This window comes from Halichondria panicea, chromosome 2 (genome assembly GCF_963675165.1).
Source record: "Halichondria panicea chromosome 2, odHalPani1.1, whole genome shotgun sequence".
In the NCBI taxonomy this organism is placed as follows: domain Eukaryota; kingdom Metazoa; phylum Porifera; class Demospongiae; order Suberitida; family Halichondriidae; genus Halichondria; species Halichondria panicea.
In genome coordinates, this window is record NC_087378.1 from 2,451,213 (window position 1) to 2,472,143 (window position 20,931).

Sequence of the window (20,931 nt, forward strand, 5' to 3'; positions counted from 1 at the left end):
TAATTTAGCGTTAATTACAAATTCGCTAAAATTCGTACATGTTTATAATAGTAACAATAAGGAACCTTGAGATTTCAGTAAACGTCACTTTTATTTTCACTGTTGAAGTAGCCACTTCGGCTACAGTGTAGTAAAAACATAATTATTATTTCATCTTCTGCTTGATTGATTTCCCCCCCCCCCCCAGTGCTCTTGACAAAGTTAACCTCTCACATTCCTCCTTCCAACGATCAAACTGTGAATATAGTTAGAGTGTGATTACATCAATTGTATTAAATCTTAATGTCCATACAAAATGCGTGCTCGTCATTAAGGTGCCTTCTGAGGGAGTGTAGACGGCTACAGCTGAATGTGCAATGCCACTCTTTACATCTTATTGCTTTGGGTGTTCCATGTCCAGGGCATTTGGTCGGTTGCTGGTTTTTGTATGTGATATATCTTAATCGAATAGTTGGGCCATTCGGCCATTCTTCTCCGAAAGAGTCCTCATGTGCCTTGTAATGTCTGTATGCTTATGTAAAACTGTAGAGAATAAAAAACCATCTGGAAACTCACCGTTTTGTGTAGGTAGTGAAACATGCAGTGATGACTATTGTCAATGATCAGTGGGTGCCCCGTGTGTCACTGTATACATTGCCCACGCCATGTTTGGTGTGCAAATATTTCATAACATGCACTTGTGACATTTTGCAAGGATGTGGCAAGTGCAATAGGCACGCGTACCATTATAATTTTATGTATGACAATGCTTTTGACCATCACAGTAAAGCGATACCTCTTTTGTTGTTGATAGGCTCTAATATCATCATCATTATTATGTATACCTCCTTAGCAGTACTAAAACATCAGATGTCTCACTCAAATCATGCACTCTCAGTCTGTTCACAAGCAGTCCCTTGGAGCACAACAGCTGTGAGTATTAAATATAAGTACCCTTAATAATTATTTTATCTAAATGTCAAAAAGCTTTTACATACGTATTACAGTAATATTGGTTACGTTAATGTATAAGCTTAAACAGTGTTTTTCGCGAAAAGTGTGTTCTGAGCACTATTCGATATTTACATCCTGAATAAATTTTATTTGCATAAACAGCGTAATTATATATAAGATCAATAAGAGTCGCCTACTTTCATTTCAACTTGAATGTTGGTGCAATTGGTAATGGCAGTACGTTGCATAAAGTCATTGCACTGCATTGCATGTTGAGCATAATACAAATATCGTCAGATCTACTTTACATACCAGATGACCATATTGTATTGACCATATTGTATTCATCATTGCACTCTCAAGCATTGAAGGCCAGTGATGAGCTACGAATTTTACTAAATTAATTTTATACCCAAACTTTTTTATTTCGAGGTCATATAAATTCAAGTGTCCCCAGCAAAAACTCGTGGGCATCTTCTTGCTGATTTGGTCTCCTAATAACCTTAACCCTTTCATTCAGAAATTAGGTGAGAGGTTATACATATAATTATGTCGAGAGCGTATACTGATCTTACTTTTCATATCAGAACATACAGCTGATGGACACACGACAAAATTTTGCTGACATTCATTGTAGAGATTTTTCAAAGCACAAACCATACCATCTGATTGAGTAAACGTGTACATTAATTTTAGTGTGCAAGATGTTTGCACTTTCTTTTATTTTCTCACCATCATTTGGATCACTAATTTAGATACAGAGTTTGCAAAACAGGTGTTCCCCATGTTCTGCAGCTCTCCAGTCCTAGCTAGCTAGCTACCAGTATACAGATGGAATCTTTTTACCACATGTGGTTCAGGACTATTATTACATGAGGGCGGCCATATCTACAGTTGCAGAGGAGGTCAGACACACTTGACCTTTCTGCTGATCGACCTTTTAATTAAAGCCTCATCAAAAGCTTGAGCTTGAACAGTACTGGTTAAGTTATGATTCGTTGTGAGAAGCAGGTGAGGATAGGCTATGGGAAAGGGCGGAGAGGGTACGTATCAGTGACCAGAGAGCATTATCTCAGAGATGACATATCATGCAAAGTGGAGAAATGCATCCTGTGTGATGAAGAAGACTCCGGATTGAGAAAGCAAGGTGTATTTTACATTCACTTATGAGATGTACCTGCCTGCTGAATAATTATTGAAGCACTTAGCATGTGGTATGATTGTATAAAACTACCGTATGACCTCGATTTAAGGCGACCCTCCAAATATGCGACACCCTGGAGCGCGCTTCAGCAATTTTCTGACCTCTTAAAAATAGCGACAGCTGCGTTGACAATTATTTTTTAATGTCGTGTTCTAAAATAGAGGTAAATGTAGCCACTCCCTAGCCTCGATTGTAGCCCACTGGAAAATCAGTGTTTTTAAGCGGCCTGAAATCGAGGCAAGTACGTAGACTGTGTAAAGTTACCTCCAATTAGATGCGACCCTCTAAATATGCGACACCAGGTCTTCAATATAATTTTTTAACTTCCAAAAGAAGCGACCTCTGGCTTCGCAATTATTAAAAAGTGTCACTTTAAATCGAGGTCTTACGGTATCCACTTTCTGTCACGCCACAGCTGCTCGTCTGATTCCAAACTCCTCCCACTACATCATTCCAGACACCCCAGTGCTGTCCGACTTTATGGAGGTAGTTGAACATCCATCAGTAGTGGGCGTGGTCCTCCTTCAAACTCCACTCTCTCACGTTAGTACAAAACCTACTCTGGGAATAATGAACATGAACAAGATTACATTTTTAGCCCTGAATCTGATGCATTGCTGTTGTATATCTCTATGTGTACTGCTCACAGATCCGTAACAAGAAAGGCCGTCGTTCACACAGCAAACTGGTGTCCCTTCTGAGCAGACCAGAGAAGCAGTGTGTGTTGTTCAGCAATGAACATCATGTAGAGACATTTTTGCCGAGACTTAGTGAAGAGACAACTAGACAGTGGCACACCAGGTGAGTGAGCATGTGGTGAGTGAGCATGTGGTTGGAATATAATTACATACACTTTCTCTGGCATTATTTACCAATTATCGTCCAGGGAACGAGGCTAGCACTTAATTGTTTTTTGTTTTTTGTTAGGTCTTTTATTCAAGATATTCTTCTGGTAAATTTATCACATTGATGAGTGTATTAGGTAAAAGACAAGCAAACATTGTAGATGTGTATACTGTTTCTTGTGCAGGCTGATATTGAGAGCTGGTGTGTGGTACTCAAACCATATTCAGGCTGCTGGCAGATTCACTCCTATCGTCATAGTAACCTCTGAGACAGAATATGAGGTGAAATAAGGGTCACGTCAAAATGATTATGTTAGCTTGACCTGTGATCCCACACCTGTTTGAGAGTGTGCTGTTTTTTTCAAACGCTCAACATGCATTAATGTAGATGTTCCCGAAGCCTGATCCCAGTGAGAATGTGAGAGTGGTTGCCGTGGGAGACTACCTCCGTGCACACCTTCCAGCACAGGCTGAGTTGCACCTGCTGTGTGAGTCGTTGCTTAAGAGTGCTGAGCTCAGCACAAATAGCAGGGTGAAGACAGAGTTTAGCAACTACCTGTCTGATGAGATCATTAAAGAAGGTTTGAGCAAGGTAGGGCTAACTGTTACTTGATTCGTAGAAACACCCCCCAAAATAGCTGTTCTGAGGAATAGCGCGAATTAGTAAAACCAGTAGGTTTTACATAGGATTGGCAGTGGGTTTGCCTGTATTTAGCAATATTTCAATTATTTTGACTCATGTTCAAACTGTTCTATCTCTGCAGGGAAAGGCCACATCAAGAAACTGGCTGAACAGATAGTTTATTTAGCCTTTTCTCTCTTTGTACCTCTCATTTCATAATCCATAAACATTTTAATGAATGAATATTTTCATTTTAAAAATTGCACTATTTCGACGTTTCACCGCTCTTTGTCTGACTGACTAAGTAAGTAAGTAAGTGAGTAAGTAAGTAAGTAAGTAAGTTTCTTGCCCAGCATTTACTCCAAGTACAGCCATCTCCAGGACATTCTGCACAGGGTTTCCAAACGACTACAACCTGGATTACAAAGCGCTTCTTCAGATTTGCGATTGCTTCCACGAGGCAGATGACCTCTCAGTCTCTATTTCTCTTACCTAGACAATTCCGCCATCTTTAATGACTCAGCAATTGCGTTGTGGCCAATAATAATAGATAGGCGTGGCTAATAAACCGTGCGCCTAAAATCAGTGCAGCAGTGCTTTTCCAGAGCCTGAGGTGTTCCTTTTCTTCACACTGTTCAGCTCTAGCTCCCTTTCTCTGACAGGCATGCTATATGCACTGGCTAGATATCATGCTCTTAAAATGGCTGTCATTTAATACTGATTCGCAAATTCAACATAATTATCAAGCAATAAATTATTACTCATTATACTATAATTATTAGTCCAGAGATATTCCAGAAGATATCTGATTAGTCCTGTCTTCTCTTCTTGTACTGCCTCTTGACGTTCCACTTATGCATGTCATGATACGTAAACTGTACTGAAAAAGAAAGGGAATCCGACTAGAAAAACATTTGCAATGTGAAAAATTGCTAGGATTGGCCAGGGGAACCACAAAAAAGCGTGGGAACAAGAAATCAGACGAGAGCATAACTCCAATCCGTTACAACGTCATGAACATGTACAATACATAGTATATTAAATGATAGACTGTGTTCCAGATCCACCTATCAGCTTCCATCCACCACATCATTCCATGCAGTCACCAGTACGGTCCGTACATGTTACTACGCATGGATGGACTGTGTGTACCTGTGCTCAACACTGCATGTATTAGGAACATCAATTCATCACAAATCATCATGATTATGTGCCCCACATTCTAAAATGGATGTATAATAAATATATATAGGGATTGGTCATCACTCCACCAGTAAAAATTGCGTGGCATATTGGCTGGGAAAACATGGGAAAACTACCAGTATACATGTGATTGACGTTGTAACGGATTGGAGTTATGCTCTCGTCTGATTTCTTGTTCCCACGCTTTTTTGTGGTTCCCCTGGCCAATCCTAGCAATTTTTCACATTGCAAATGTTTTTCTAGTCGGATATATGTAGTACATGCCAGGCCTTCACTCATCTCTATACACTTGTGCACACCCTGAGTTTGTTGTGAGCTTGAGTAGCTTGGAAGTTTTTAACTTAATGCACTTCATGCAGTGATGTTGTGCCTACTGCAGGGTCACATTATGCGTGGTAGTTTGCATGTGAGCAGACACCACTCCAGAGACGAGGCCTACGTCCGACTGAAGTCAGAGAGCAAAGATCAAAGTTCAGATACTGTGAAAGGCGAAGTTCTTATTTATGGGAATATCAGCAGGTACGTGTGCTAGTAATATGTGTGGCGTAAATTGATGCATGGTTTTTCGATCCCAATGAAAAAAAGGACTGTACAGTGATGTACATATTTATGTACATTTTACTGGTACATGTATACAGTAGACTCTCGTTGATCCGACCACCCTTGGGACAATGCAGCTTGGCCAGAATAGCGAGGTGGCCACATTGCAGGAAATACATGTAGCCGTGGCTAAAAAACGACTCTACCTCGAATCTAATGACTAATTTGCGGTTCTGTCTCGATGATAATGAATCATGTAATCCAATATTATCTGCCAAACCACACCCAAAACGTCATATCTGGCCGTAATAAGTGTATTAAAAACCTTGTTTGGGGCAGCCAGCATACGGAATGGCGAGTTTTGTACAATAAACATCTAGCTATAGTAGCAATCCGTGCCAAACCAAATGGCCGGTATATCGAGGTGGCCGTACTTCAGAGAGCCGGAATAGCGGTATTACAAAATTAGCAACATGATAATGATTTGCCTACAAATATTCCTTGCCAGTCCCACTCTACTGATCATGAAATACTTGCATTGTAAAGCAAGAGATATCTCTTTAACCTGCGTCCCAGGAATCGTGGTCTTCATGGTGATGTTGTAGCAGTACAGCTACTGCCTAGAGCACAGTGGAGATCCCGTTCTGGAAAACTTGCTGACTCAACAGGGTCTAGCAGTGATGTCATGGCAACTGGTGTTGTAGTGGGCGTGATATTGAGAAAAGAAAAAGAATATGTGGCTTCCTTTGAGGTACGTATATTGAAAATTATCAACAAAAGTGCTCCTTTTTTAGGCTCTTAGTATACGGTTGTTAGTTCAGAAATTATGTTAACGTTTTCTGCCTAAGAGACGACCTCTACCTACATGTACAATTGTGCCATTGCCATTTCCGTTTGTTTTTTATAAGTCGTTTATTGCTTTCTCACATTTCCTAGGAGACGTCAGAACCCTCGGTTGGGAGCTCAAAGTCAACGAAGGTGCTGGTCTACCCATATGATATGAGGGTACCAAAGATCAGGATCGGCACCAGACAAGCTGCGGACCTCAGGGGACATCGGTGAGCTCAAGTGCACATACTGGGCCGGTGTATTTAGTTACATGTACGTATGAAGATATTGTACTTCACAATTTTATCTACACATTGCACATTAATTTAGCTTTCTTCACACCTTAATAGTCATGTAAAATGGAATAGCAATTATTTCGGATCTTCCACCCTATGTTCCACCCACACACAACACCTTATTTACCACACACACACACACACACACACAGCCACCACTATCACCCCCCCCCCCACACACACGCACACGCACGCACACACACACACACACACACACACACACACACACACACACACACACACACACACACACACACACACACACACACACACACACAGAATAGTGGTTCGGATAGACTCATGGGAGGTGGACTCACAGTACCCCAATGGACACTTTGTACGCAGCATTGGACCAATCGGGAGCTTGGAAACAGAGACAGCCGTGATCCTTATTGAGCATGACTTGAGTAACAATTCATTCAGCAAGGCTCTGCTTAATGGTTAGCGGTGCTGCATGCACATATTCAGCACATATATACTCTCGATCTCATATCAAAATATACAAATGTAGTGCAAACTGCAGTTGTATTTACGCTGTACATGTACATGTATACTGGCTTGATAATGTGAATGTAATGTTCACGTTGTATGACATGTATGGTGTACATTAGCTAGAAGAAAGCCATGTCCTCTTTTTGGCTTATAAGAGACAATCATCAAACTGTTCTAATTGTCCACAGAGTTGCCTAGTAATAGTGCCGAGAGCCGGTGGTGTGTGGAGGAGGGGAGCAGTCGCCGTGACCTCAGGGCCTCCCACCTGGTGTTCAGTATTGACCCCCAGGGATGTGAGGACGTGGACGATACACTGTCTGTAAGGTAAGATATGGGGGTATCATCTAGTGAGGGATGTGGACGATACACTGTCTGTAAGATAAGGTGTGGGGGGTATCATTTAGTGAGGGATGTGGACGACACACTGTCTGTAAGATAAGGTGTGGGGGGTATTATTTAGTGAGGGATGTGGACGACACACTGTCTGTAAGATAAGGTGTGGGGGATATCATTATTTTAGTGAGGGATGTGGACGACACACTGTCTGTAAGATAAGGTGTGGGGGGTATCATTTAGTGAGGGATGTGGATGACACACTGTCTGTAAGATAAGGTGTGGGGGGTATCATTTAGTGAGGGATGTGGATGACACTGTCTGTAAGATAAGGTGTGGGGGGTATCATTTAGTGAGGGATGTGGACGATACACTGTCTGTAAGGTAAGGTGTGGGGGTATCATTTAGTGAGGGATGTGGATGACACACTGTCTGTAAGATAAGGTGTGGGGGTATCATTTAGTGAGGGATGTGGACGACACACTGTCTGTAAGATAAGGTGTGGGGGGTATCATTTAGTGAGGGATGTGGATGACACACTGTCTGTAAGATAAGGTGTGGGGGGTATCATTTAGTGAGGGATGTGGATGACACACTGTCTGTAAGGTAAGGTGTGGGGGGTATCATTTAGTGAGGGCCCTTATAAATATTCGTCCTTTGCAAAGAAGTTGGAGGTTTTGTATAACTACTAGTACACCGTTCTTTTATTAGAGGGTCCTTTAGAAGAAGTTTATCTCTATGTAGCTTACTCATTTCTTTTTTGACAAGCTATGTGTATACATCACCGTAGGATCATAAATAATAGTTACGTACATTTATAGTGTACTTGATTGTGTTAAATGCGTCTGTGTCGCAGGAGACTAGAGAACGGCTGCACAGAGCTTGGAGTACACATTGCAGATGTATCCCACTTTGTGAGACCAGGCAGTCTCACGGACGAAGAAGCCGCTAGTCGCTCGACAACCATCTATCTTGCTGATAGACGCTACGACATGCTCCCAGGGATACTGAGTGCCGACCTCTGCTCACTCCTGAGCAATGTAGACAGGTAAGGCAATTATTGAACTTTCGTAATTTAAAGACCCCATAGTATGCATATTGCGTGAGCAATTTAAGGCTGACCTAAGGCCCCACGGGACACTGGTCTGTAGAACCATCAAATCCTTGTTTATCTGTGTTGCATTGTGTGCATATAATTATAATTATTGACTTGGTATTTCGTGCTCATAGTTTTGCAGTTAGTGTTAGAGGGCGACCTTGTGAGAAATGAATTAGCATAGCTCAAATGTACATTTTTGTGAGTGTATGATGACCAGCATGTCTACTTTGCAGTGCATGGGCCAACCTACCATTTTAACAATGCATAGTGATGCGAAATATGCGTATCAGGTGTCTTACCAAATGTGCAGGTATGCTGTGAGTGTGGTATGGGTATTGGACAGCAGGTATCGAGTACAGAAAGTATGGTATGGGAGGACCATCATCAGGTCAAAGTACAAGCTGGCGTACGAGGTAGTCACATGACAGTAGACAATAAATCTTAATTTCATTGGCCACTTTCACAGACGGCTCAGGCATTATATGATGGAGTGTCTGCTCAGTGTGTTTTGAAGGACATTTCTGAGCTGCACGATCCTCCGCTCTTGGCCAGTGAGCTGGAGAAAAGGTGTGCGGCTATAAAGTTTCAGCACTGTTACCCTTAAAAAAAATGCAAGCAACAGTAGGGGTGGCCATAAGACAAACCTAGAGAATACATGTAGCTGTAGATGTATATCCACCACAATACAATAGCCCCAATACATAATTTGGAGTACCTAAACTTGTAGAGTGTTTTTTTAACGTCATTGCTTTTTGGTGTGCAGGGTTGAGGAGCTTCGCAGTGCTATTGGCAGTCTTGTGACCATATCACGCGTGCTAAGGCACAGGAGGGCAATGGAAGGTACTCTATAGTGCGCACACGCACACATAAAACACACAGTGTGTGTGTGTTATAATCTCTTCAGGTGCTTTGGAGCTGGAATCAGTGGAGGTCAAAGTCCAAATCAGCGAGAGCGACAGTACTAACATTGAAGATCTCATCCCCAAACAGGTAGGCGCTATGAAACATGTACCAGAAACAAGCGGGGAATGACGAATTTGTAGTGATGAATTTGTGATCGTTCAGAAAAATAATTATTATACATGCCAAATTTAATCATGCTCCCATTTTCCTCTTCTTCCTCTCAGCCTCTTGAGATGCACGAGGTGATAGCCGAGTGCATGATATTTGCAAACCACTGGGTGGCCAAGAAGATCCACGGGGCATACCCCACGCAGGCCCTGCTTCGACACCACCCCCCACCATCCCTCGACAGGTGGGTGCAAACCTGTGCGTGTGTGTGTTGTGTAGGGTTGGTAAGTTTCTAGGAAATGCAATAATTATACAGGTAGAGTTTAAGCTACAGTTGATTGCACAGTTAGAGTAAAAATTCCTTTGTACATTTGTATAAATATAGCTTGTTGCTATAAATGTGTAAGAGTTCTTAACCTCTGAATTTCGCCTCGGTACATGGCTACTTAGGTTATGAAAATTTTAGTAACTCCTTCATTGTGTTGTGTTGGCCACTATGCCATACCTCTTTGCGTCTTACTTTTCTGTGATTGAGAACGCCGGCTTACTCTCCTTGCAGGCTAGCATCATTGACGGAGATTGCTCGTGTGAAAGGATTCACCATTTCAGCAGACAGCAACAAAGCTTTAGCTGAGTCGCTAAACAATTGTGTAGATCCACAAGACCCATCTGTCAACACGGTACGTCACCGCTACGTTAAAAACAGATGGCCTACTGTTAGTCAGAGGCAATTGTGATGCCGAAATCACAGCACCAATTGACATTATATGTAGAGTAAAGTACGCATGAATACACATCATACGTGTAGACACATGCACATGTATCTCTCAATTTAGATTATCCGGAACCTAGCAACCCAGGCTATGAACCAAGCCGCGTATTTCAGCACTGGTAGTCTTCCAAACAAGGACTACATCCATTACGGTCTGGCACTGGACCTCTATACTCACTTCACCTCGCCCATTAGGAGATACGCCGACCTCATTGTCAGTTGTAATACTACTGTGTGCACGGTGCTTATGTGGGATATTTGTTGTGCCTCTATTCTAAGATTGCCCAATTCCAAATGCTCTATACAAGCCCACTTTTGCTGATGAGAACAATAATTAGTCCATTAAACTGTTCATTTTGAACCTGGGTGCCTGTATTTATATAGCCTTTCTTCACGGATAGCCTGAAGAGTTTTATGGCTAAGTAATTTAGTCACTCGTCGCTGGTCTACAGGTACACAGACAGCTGTTGTCAGCTCTGGAGAATCCCTCAGAGGATACCGCCTTATTACCGGGCAACAACAGACTCACTGAGATGGCTCAGCACATGAACGACAGACATAGAGTACGTGCACTGAATAGGGGATGTATAGTGGTTATAAAGCTATAACAACCATCTTATTCCATTTAGTACTTGCGCTATAGGCACAGAAAACTACAGTGTACATGACCCATGCCATGACAATGAAGCAAACTGATAGTGTAATGAGCTAATATTTTAACCCCCCCCCCCCAGTTCCTCCTCCTTTGTAGTTTCTACTAATGCAATACGTATATGAGTCAGTATACTGATTACTCACACTTTATATTCCATTCAGTCTGCTCAGCTGGCGCAGCTGTCCTCCACAGAGCTGTTCCAATGTCTCTACTTCTCCTCCCTCAAGCCTGGTGAGGCACGGGACAGGGTCGAGGGAGTAATAGTCGGCCTCCGCCCCAATGGCATCACCGTCATGGTGCCAAGGTGTGTCTCAGATTAGTATATAATTATAACACTGTTACAAATGCTTTAACTTGTGTCTGTAATCATGTATTTTGTGTGCAGGTATGGCATTCGCTCTATGGTTTATCTGAAAGACAAGAACGGACTGATTCTCCAACCGACAAGGTCACCGTCTGAAGAAGGAGTTACTTTCAATACAGGTACAGGTATATGTGTAGGTTATGTATCTAGTTACTTTCAGTCAGGGTGTATATACTCTTGAACTCATGTGGTGTTGACCATGTAACGTAATAAGTGTTTTACCATCCCTTAAAATGGAAACTATAGAGTGTATCTTCATGGTAATTACCAAGACATACATGCACGAATCACTACAAGTTCAGTGCATTTGGCCTGGACATCATCATGTGACCGCAATGACATCAATGCACTGAACTTGTAGTGATTTGTGCATGCATGTCGGACCTCCTCTGGTAATTACTACTTCTTCCACTTGTTTTTTTGATGAAATAGGCAGTGTAGCTACTACTCTAATATAATATAGTATTCATATGCTCATGCACTAACTATTTCCCTTGTTGTGCCACACAGGGAGCATTGAGGTGACCTCCCACAGTGTGATAGTCACCCACTCGGGCAGAGCGTACACTTTGAGACTGTTTGACCGCCTCCTCTTGAGAGTGTGTGTGGAAACCTCACATGCACATGGCCACAGTTTAGGCTTGAAGCTCCTTCAGTGTCAGCCATTGGAGCCAGAGAGTGGTTTCAGTGGTGGTGGTAAAGATGCAACAACTAAAGCCCTTGTAAAGGTGAAACCTTGTTCCATACGAAGGGAAATGATTCTTGCACTGTACAACATTAACTGTACAGTCGTGTAATAATGCCTTATGTATAATAATTATGTGGCCAACAGTTGTACAAGTAGGTTGCATGAATCACACCATGGGAGGAATGAACATGAATTTTGGATATACCTTTACTTTTATTCGGGAGCCTCTTTCTTTCTTGTATGTATCAAGCAGGCAATCTGAACTAGCATTGAATAACATGTCGCATGAGCATACCAGCAATGCATAGTTTTTACAACTATAGCTATGTAGGCTATAGTCATTGGCTCATTGCTGACTTTTGCTCTACAGGCTGTACAAATTGAGACTGAGAGTGAAGACGAAATAAGATACAGTCAAGACTTGGAGAAAATAACTGAATACAGGCAATCATCTAGCACTAGCAGCCTTTACTGTCTAATACATAACTTACAGAGACTCTCACTAACAGAAATTACAGACTCAGTATGAATAATTCCTCACACACAGTTTCAGTTTTTATGCCTCAGTTATATTGTTTCTTAAGCCAGGCATTTTCTGGCCACATCTCTAATCCATTGTTGATTTTTTGAGCGTTTTGTAGCTTCAGCCAAAACATTTTGCAACTCTTTATGCTGCCCCTTCAGTATATTATACTTCTCTTCATTTTCAGATGCAGTTTTAAGCACATTAATACAGTTATTATTTCCTCCTTTGAGAAATTCGTTGTAGAATGCGACCCAATCCCAGTCATACAATTTAAAGCCTTGGTACATCATTTTTGCCAAGCAATCAACAGCCCCACTAATTGCCGCTCCGTTTCCAGGTGGAGGCTTGTAAAATTTTCGAATGTTGATTTCAGCCTTAGTCGAGGATCCAGCAAAAGCTAGCATCAGCTTTCGGGCACAAACAGGGCACGGTGAATTAGTGATCCAAAATTCTTTTGGTGGTGATTGAAGAGCAGTCAGCATGAGATCTTCAGCATGATCGGTTCCTGCATGCACTGATGTAGACTCTCTCTTGTTCAAGGCCAGTGTAGCTTTGGGGAACGTACAGATATGTTTTTGTCTTGCTGGGATCAATCATGCTCGAAAGCTTGTATTTTGTGAGTACATTTGCTGTGCTGTCATACTTGGCATTGCATACTTCATCTATTATATTAAAATAAGCGTTTAATTATAATTATATATACATGTATATAGATATTGCAACCATAATTGAATTTAACATGTAACAGAGTGAAGTCTTTATATATCTATCTCGCATTTTATAAGCAGAACTATAATTATAGCTATAGATCTAATTATAGCTACCCTATATAATAGATCTATACCTTGTTGAATGTGTGCCAATTTCGTGAGTAGCCATTCCTGAAATGTTGCCGCTTTAATAGTGTGGCAAGACACCACTAGAATAATGACAAATAGCCCAGAGCTATACATACTCTACAAACAGTTGAAGGTATCTATAGCTATAGTGTAGTTATACTGATCCGGCATGAGAAAGGAAGCTTGCACTTTTAAGTATGCCACCTATACTATGACCATCATCAAAACCTCAAGGGGCATTATAAACCACCACACAATTAATACTGTACGCATGGGTTCAGTAACAGGCAGGACACATTGTTGTAGCATGTTCGACATTTTTGCAGGTATATAGATAAAAGTGGGTGCGAAGAAAAATGACACAATATCTAAGCAAAAGACATACCCTAATAATTGTGTGCTTTTAGTTTGCTTGGGACTACTTCGCATTTTCTATGAGAAAAAAATGCAAAACTGACCCCTGACAGCTAGGTGTCACTTTGCCAGCGGTAAACAAAGCTGTACTTTTTACTTTGGTTTGAGTGTAAACTTTGCCCTTCGTTCAACGAGCCACACACATGACAACCAACACTGGCCCCTGGGAGAAAGGAGCCGTGATTCCAGTGTCAGTAATGACGGCTCTAGCTCAAGATATCAATATAGCTTCTTCAGATGTTGAAAAAGTCAGGTAGTAGCTATACACTGTTGCCTATAGCGATATAATTTATAGTGTGATTTTACGAAAAACGGAGAGCACCAGTGTAGCACAAATCACTACCCCATTGTTTACACTCCCGCCCCCTCTATTGCCAGGTGATCAAAGGCTCTGGACCCGAGACTGAAGTGGATTTTATTGGAGAGCTCATCATGCAGGAGAGTGCCAAGTAGAAAAGGCCATCTCTGGATCTGGCGAGGTAAAGGAGAGAGAAATATTAATAGTGGAGGATGAAGGGGCTGAGGTTGGACACGGTGAGGTACTATATACATTGTTGGTGATGGTGTTTGTGGTTTTGGAGGATAGAGGGGAAATCATTTTCTTTCGATAAGAGGTAAACATTTCATTGATTCAGGCTGATAGTGCTGGTCTCTAGTTATGTATAATCCCATTACTATAAGTATACGTGCATTTTGTGTATCGGATATTATGTACTCCACTTTTGACTGTACCATGTGCTAGATCAAAATGGATATAAGAGGCTTTTTCTCTTGACTGATATACATGTAGATAGTTACATGTGATTATAATTATTCCTCTGTAAAACACCACAATTTGGTATGACATCATTAATTTTTCATATTTCCAGGGGGGAAACCCAGGGCACCCCCTTCTGTATGAAACCCTGCCCACTCATACTGATGTTAGTGTTACAGTAGTTATGTCTCAAGGCGTAGCCACATGACGAGGGATACGATAAAGCTGACTGTGTGTGTGTCTGTCTCTGTGTGTATTCCAGCGGTAACTGCTACGGTTGCAATGCGACGAAAACTAACAGCTTCTATATGCTTCTAGCCACGTTCTCTTAGATTGATTCGTGGATTTGCAAACTAAAGCTTCTTTCTCGAGTTATGGCTACTTTCATACTCACAGTGAATATGATACGAGGCTTGGAAAAGAAGGAACCGGAGAGAAACAGTGTCCCCGGGGCGGAAGGTTAAGGGGTGGTGGGATGTCTGGCCGACGATGGAACTGAATGACGATCTCGTAAAAACAATTATAAGTTTTCACCGCACAAAAAAATTATCTGTGTATACCATGTACAGTGTATTAGATCTATACTGCAAAAAAAACATAATATTTTGCTATAGCTATATGCATGCAGTAAAAAAACCAAACCACGAAATATGTAAGCACTATGTAATCAGTTCCTTCTGTATAATGTTAAAAGCTACTGTAACATATCATATCTCCAAAAGTGGCTCTCTAAGAGTGTTGGAATCACTGGACATCGTGAATTTATGCTCTCTTACATTCTCGTGCAACTCCACTACTTGCGTCGTAACTTTGTCGGGTGCATTTCCTGGTACACTTTCAATATCCAATTCTTGTTTCTTCTTCTTGGAGAGCCTCTGAAGTTTGGGTCCGATCTTCTTGGCTATGTGGAAGATTATAATGCAAGCAAACTGAAGGAGAGCAAAACAAACTGAGGTAGCTGTCACAGGATTAATAAGGGTATCTATTTCTCGAATATCCTGCGGTTGCATTCGATAAAATAAGAATGCTCCACCTAAGATGATGAGGTTGAGGAGGTACAAAACTTCAATCACTGACGTAATGTATAGATATCCCACAATGGCTGTGTACACTAGCAGGAGTGTAGCTATAATTGTCGATACCAGTATGTTAGCATTCGGTCGAAGTTGACGAGAAAACAATCAATATCACTACACGGGAGATGAGCAGAATCCCTGTCCACACTTGATGCTGTTGCTTATCTTTGAATGGACCGTAATAAGTATCAAAAAACGGCTTGAATGTGTTAATCCAGCGAAGAGGTCGGCGGTCTGACTTGACTTTTAGGAAGGGTACTAGAAGGAGGGTCAAGGTGTCCAACTACGATTAAGATAATGTGTCCGGGAGTTATTCCGTATTCAACATTTCCATCTAGTGACCAAACTTTGCGAATCGAGCCATTAGAGTCAGTAATGTCTGCTTTAGTAAACGCATTTGTGATGATCCTGAACAGCTTCCCATAAGATAGCAGAATGAGAGTGGATAAAACAGCAACAGAATTTCTACCAAAGAATCGAGTAGCTTTTATGGAATACCGATAAGATAAAATGATGACACCAGCAATGCACCATAATTATGTATAGACAGGAAACGAACTGTAAACCACTTTTAGTTAGTTGAATGGCATACAGTTACTGGACATGTATCGACATACAGTAAATGTTGTACTCACATATCTGCGATTAATATCCAGTATAGCAAGAAGTGAAAGGTTTCGGAACAGGATAGAGTCTCATGGAGTCTTATGCGGCTACGCCTTGAGGCATAACTACCTATTACATCAGTGGGCAGGGTTTCATACAGAGGGGGCACCCTGGAAATATGAAAAATTAATGCCAAGTAGTGGCGTTTTACAGAGGAATAATTATATATACATTTAGCTATAAAATTGAATTCTACATGTATCAGTCAAATCAATTGAGAAAAAGCCTCTTATATCCGGTACAGTCAAAAGTACAGACAGGAGATTACACATCCATACACAAAATGCGTTTATTATCAGAATACACTTGAGGGATACACTTGAGGGATACACTTGAGGGATACACTTGAGGGATACAGTTGTGTGTCTATCCCTGTCTTGTAAAAACAATGAGTTTTCACCGCACAATAATAAATTGTGTGTATACCATACTATGTGTTAGATCTAGACTAAACTGCAAAAAATATAACTATACATGTATATTATGCATGCAGACAAAAAACTAAACCAAAATACGTAAGCACTATGTACACACTATTAATCAGTTCCTTCTGTATAATGTTAAAGCTACTGTAACTTATCATATCTCCAAAAGTGGCTCTCTAAGAGTGTTGGAATCACTGGACATCGTGAATTTATGCTCTCTTGCATTCTCGTGCAACTCCACTACTTGCGTCGTAACTTTGTTGGGTGCATTTTCTGGTGCACCTTCAATATCCAATTCTTGTTTCTTCTTCTTGGAGAGCCTCTGAAGTTTGGGTCCGATCTTCTTGGCTATGTGGAAGATTATAATACAAGCAAACTGCAGGAGAGCAAAACAAACTGAGGTAGCTGTCACAGGATTAAGGGTATCTATTTCTCGAATATCCTGTGGTTGCATTCGATAAAATAAGAATGCTCCACCTAAGATGATGAGGTTGAGGAGGTACAACACTTCAAGCACTGACGCAAACCACTGCTTGTATAGATATCCCACAATGGCTGTGTACACTAGCAGGAGTGTAGCTATAATGGTTGATACCAGTATGTTAGCATTCGGATTGGAAGTCGAAGTTGACGAGAAAACAATCAATATCACTACACGGGAGATGAGCAGAATCCCCGTCCACACTTGATGCTGTTGCTTGTTTTTGAAAGGACCGTAATAAGTATCAAAAAATGGCTTGAATCTGTTTATCCAGCGAAGAGGTTGGTGATCTGACTTGACTTTTAGGAAGGGTACTACAAGGAGAGTCAAGGTGAATGGCAACCAAAACAATAGCATAAAGAGTAGTCCAACCACGAGTAAGACAATGTGTCTGGGAGTTATTCCGTATTCAACATTTCCATCTAGTGACCAAACTTTGCGAATCGAGCCATTAATGTCTGCTTTAGTAAACACATTTGTGATAATCCTGAACAGCTTCCCATAAGATAGCAGGATGAGAGTGGATAAAACAGCAACAGAATTTCTACCAAAGAATCGAGTAGCTTTTATGGAATGCCGAGAAGCTAAAATGATGAGACCAGCAATGCACCATATGTAGACTGGAAACACAAACTGTAAACCACTTTTAGTTAGTTGATCCAAATTTTGGCTGAAACATGTCTCAATACCAAAATCCAGATTAATCCAAGCTATAGGCACAGTGATGATGTAGTAACTAATGTTCTTGCCCTGCTGTGGGAACAATATAGCATTGTTAATCCACACAATATTTGCGTAGAATATGAGTCCATTTATGGTACCATTGGCAACTGTGAAATCGAAGAGTGTAATCATAGCAACCAGTATAATTCCAAGGATGGCGAACACTATCAACAGAGCAATATAATTATCGTCACATTGTCTGCATCGATTACTTCCTAATTGCAGGCTGTAGTTTCCTTTACATTTCCCACACAAAATTCCAGCACGGTTCGAGCTGCATTGTGAATCAGGGGATCTCAAGTCAACCGGTGTTGAGGTTTGATTGCAGTAGTCACTATGACAGTATTGATGCCAGTAGTAAAAGTCAGTTTCATTTTTGGCTGTGTCCATTCCCACCCACACAGTTCCTCCTCTGGTGATGTAGCCAGTGTGGTTTTGAATCTCACAGGTCAACTTCAACTGCTTAGTGTTTTCGTCGCATTCGCACACCCCTATAGTTTTATTAAGCTGAAACCCCAGTGGACAGTTATCCACAGTGATGTCAATGTAGATGGACGTAGTGAGAAGAGCTGTACACGGTAGTTCTGGGTATAAGGTTGTATCGGTGCATACATCAGAGTGTATGCTGTTTACACTGTCTTCAATTATATTGTGATGATGATATTCTTTAACAGAGAGGCCCAATTTAAGGGGCCTGCTTGTTTGGTTGGACAATACTGTATACGTTAGTTTCTTACATTGGACATAAGCATTGATAGATTGTATACGTTGACTATCACTGATATTTCCAGCCTGCCCATCCAGCACAGTAGCAATCACAGTTCCTGTTACTCTGCTAAAGTTGAATCCCACGAGAGCTACGGAAGTCTCAAACCTCTCTCCCGGAAACCTCGTCTCGTTAATTACAAGGTACGCACGGTTTTGGCACTGTGGTGTATCGTTTACACAGAAACACACTCGAGAAGGGTCTGACGCAAGTTGAAAAGTACTCGGTACTGAATTGTCGAAATTAAAGATACTATTCTCTGAAACTGAGCAATACTTATCAAAGTATGATATTTTTGTTAGTCCAAAAATGTCCCTTCCACCGAAACCAGCATTGTTCCCAAAGAACTTCACTTGAGTATCACCACTGGCATTATAAAAGCAAGGTCTATTAGTGACAAAATTATGAATATAGGCGAATAAATCATCTTTCTTGATTCCGTTTTCCACAGCAACTAGTAGCTTTGGAAGGAAAGGTGGCACTGTAGCAATGTAGATCCCCCCACCATACTCAATAGCAGTATTGTTCTCGAAGCGTGTAGTCGATCCTGAATCAAACAACACTGTTGATTGATACAGGGCCAGTCCACCTCCCCTATCGGCAACATTGTTAGAAAACACAGTCTCTCCTGCCATCTGGAAGGTACTTTGGTAGGCTAGAATCGGTGTTTCTCTGTTGTTATCGAATATACAGTCCCTGAAAATTGCTTCTTCCATTAATAACCATATTCCAACAACATTGTTTCGTGTGAAATTACAATGATCCATTTCAATGATTGGGCCAAAAAATAATACATCATCGTTCATAGCTAGCCCAACTCCAATATTATTGCTTTCAATCCGCGAGTTTCTGAGTGATAAGCCTGAGTTTAATGCTACATAGCCGATACCATTGTCGCTTAGCTCTGAATTGACAATTGTCACATTTGGTATGACATTAGTATATAATCCATAGTTGTCCGTGTGAAATATTATACTGTCTTGAATCAAAAGTTCCTTTACAAACTGGACAAAAGCTCCTTGACGATTATGAGATATAGTGGAGTTTTTGATTGTTATGTACGAGTTTGGGTACACACTGATAATGCCATATTCCGTGTATTTAGTGAATTTTATTGTGTTTTACTCACAGTGAATATGATATGAGGCTTGGAAAAAGGAGAGAAACAGTGTCCCCGGGGCGGAAGGTCAATGGGTGGTAGAACGTCTGGCCGATGATGGAACTGAACAACAACTCATAAAAACAATAATAAATTATGTGTGTATACCATACAATGTGTTAGCTGCAAAAATACTATTTATTTTGCTATAACTATATACATGCATGCAGTCAAAAAACCAAACCACAAAATCCGTAAGCACTATGTACACACTATTAATCGATCAGTTCCTTCTGTTCTTCATAATATTTTGCTATAGCTATATGCATGCAGTAAAAAAACCAAACCACGAAATATGTAAGCACTATGTAATCAGTTCCTTCTGTATAATGTTAAAAGCTACTGTAACATATCATATCTCCAAAAGTGGCTCTCTAAGAGTGTTGGAATCACTGGACATCGTGAATTTATGCTCTCTTGCATTCTCGTGCAACTCCACTACTTGCATCGTAACTTTGTCGGGTGCATTTTCTGGTACACTTTCAATATCCAATTCTTGTTTCTTCTTCTTGTCTCCAAAAGTGGCTCTCTAAGAGTGTTGGAATCACTGGACATCGTGAATTTATGCTCTCTTACATTCTCGTGCAACTCCACTACTTGCGTCGTAACTTTGTCGGGTGCATTTCCTGGTACACTTTCAATATCCAATTCTTGTTTCTTCTTCTTGGAGAGCCTCTGAAGCTTGGGTCCGATCTTCTTGGCTATGTGGAAGATTATAATGCAAGCAAACTGAAGGAGAGCAAAACAAACTGAGGTAGCTGTCACTGGATTAAGGGTATCTATTTCTCGAATATCTTGTGGTTGCATTCGATAAAATAAGAATGCTCCACCTAAGATGATGAGGTTGAGGAGGTACAACACTTCAAGCACTGATGCAAACCACTGCTTGTAGAGATATCCCACAATGGCTGTGTACACTAGCAGGAGTGTAGCTATAATTGTCGATACCAGTATGTTAGCATTCGGATTAAAAGTCGAAGTGGACGAGAAAACAATCAATACCACTACACGGGAGATGAGCAGAATCTCTGTCCACACTTGATGCTGTTGCTTATCTTTGAATGGACCGTAATAAGAATCAAAAAACGGCTTGAATGTGTTAATCCAGCGAAGAGGTCGGCGGTCTGACTTGACTTTTAGGAAGGGTACTAGAAGGAGAGTCAAGGTGAATGGCAACCAAAACAATAGCATAAAGAGTAGTGCAACCACGATTA

General features: G+C 41.0%; 2 protein-coding genes and 1 long non-coding RNA gene across 6 annotated transcripts; 1 reads left to right on the forward strand and 2 right to left on the reverse strand.

Moving 5' to 3' along the window:
* Positions 1-230: 230 nt before the first annotated feature.
* On the reverse strand, positions 231-1,789 carry LOC135330989 (uncharacterized). 2 transcript variants are annotated; one of them, XR_010392901.1, is made up of 4 exons: positions 1,666-1,789; positions 1,509-1,598; positions 556-1,442; positions 231-504 (listed from the first exon to the last, which is right to left on the reverse strand). It is a non-coding gene; the product is annotated as an uncharacterized LOC135330989 (long non-coding RNA). The 2 variants fall into 2 exon arrangements; XR_010392900.1 differs by having other exon boundaries at positions 231-1,442.
* Positions 1,790-1,862: 73 nt separating this feature from the next.
* LOC135331658 (DIS3-like exonuclease 1) lies at positions 1,863-12,491 on the forward strand. Its single transcript, XM_064526884.1, has 23 exons — positions 1,863-2,080; positions 2,553-2,680; positions 2,787-2,938; positions 3,168-3,264; positions 3,371-3,574; positions 5,187-5,326; positions 5,924-6,098; positions 6,284-6,405; positions 6,751-6,911; positions 7,152-7,287; positions 8,153-8,344; positions 8,706-8,808; positions 8,862-8,962; positions 9,159-9,235; positions 9,300-9,385; positions 9,523-9,650; positions 9,966-10,086; positions 10,243-10,392; positions 10,631-10,741; positions 10,995-11,137; positions 11,219-11,316; positions 11,708-11,925; positions 12,256-12,491. The coding sequence occupies exons 1-23, from the start codon at positions 1,924-1,926 to the stop codon at positions 12,412-12,414; spliced, it is 3,159 nt and encodes a 1,052-aa protein (XP_064382954.1). The 5' UTR covers positions 1,863-1,923; the 3' UTR covers positions 12,415-12,491.
* On the reverse strand, positions 12,276-19,364 carry LOC135331659 (uncharacterized). 3 transcript variants are annotated; one of them, XM_064526887.1, is made up of 3 exons: positions 16,133-19,364; positions 13,256-15,905; positions 12,276-13,073 (listed from the first exon to the last, which is right to left on the reverse strand). In XM_064526887.1, exon 1 carries the CDS (start codon positions 19,362-19,364, stop codon positions 16,743-16,745), a length of 2,622 nt encoding a protein of 873 aa, XP_064382957.1. In that variant the 3' UTR covers positions 12,276-13,073; positions 13,256-15,905; positions 16,133-16,742. The 3 variants fall into 3 exon arrangements, with proteins under 3 accessions (XP_064382957.1, XP_064382956.1, XP_064382955.1); XM_064526886.1 differs by having other exon boundaries at positions 13,256-15,913; XM_064526885.1 differs by having other exon boundaries at positions 13,256-15,962.
* Positions 19,365-20,931: the final 1,567 nt, after the last annotated feature.

Coding starts and splice junctions, on each gene's coding strand:
- LOC135331658 (XM_064526884.1), top strand. CDS start 1,924: ATGATTCGTTGTGAGAAGCAGGTGAGGATAGGCTATGGGAAAGGGCGG. Junction 2,939..3,167: donor ACTAGACAGTGGCACACCAG/GTGAGTGAGCAT, acceptor TTTCTTGTGCAG/GCTGATATTGAGAGCTGGTG. Junction 10,742..10,994: donor ACATGAACGACAGACATAGA/GTACGTGCACTG, acceptor TATTCCATTCAG/TCTGCTCAGCTGGCGCAGCT.
- LOC135331659 (XM_064526887.1), bottom strand. CDS start 19,364: ATGAACGATGATGTATTATTTTTTGGCCCAATCATTGAAATGGATCAT.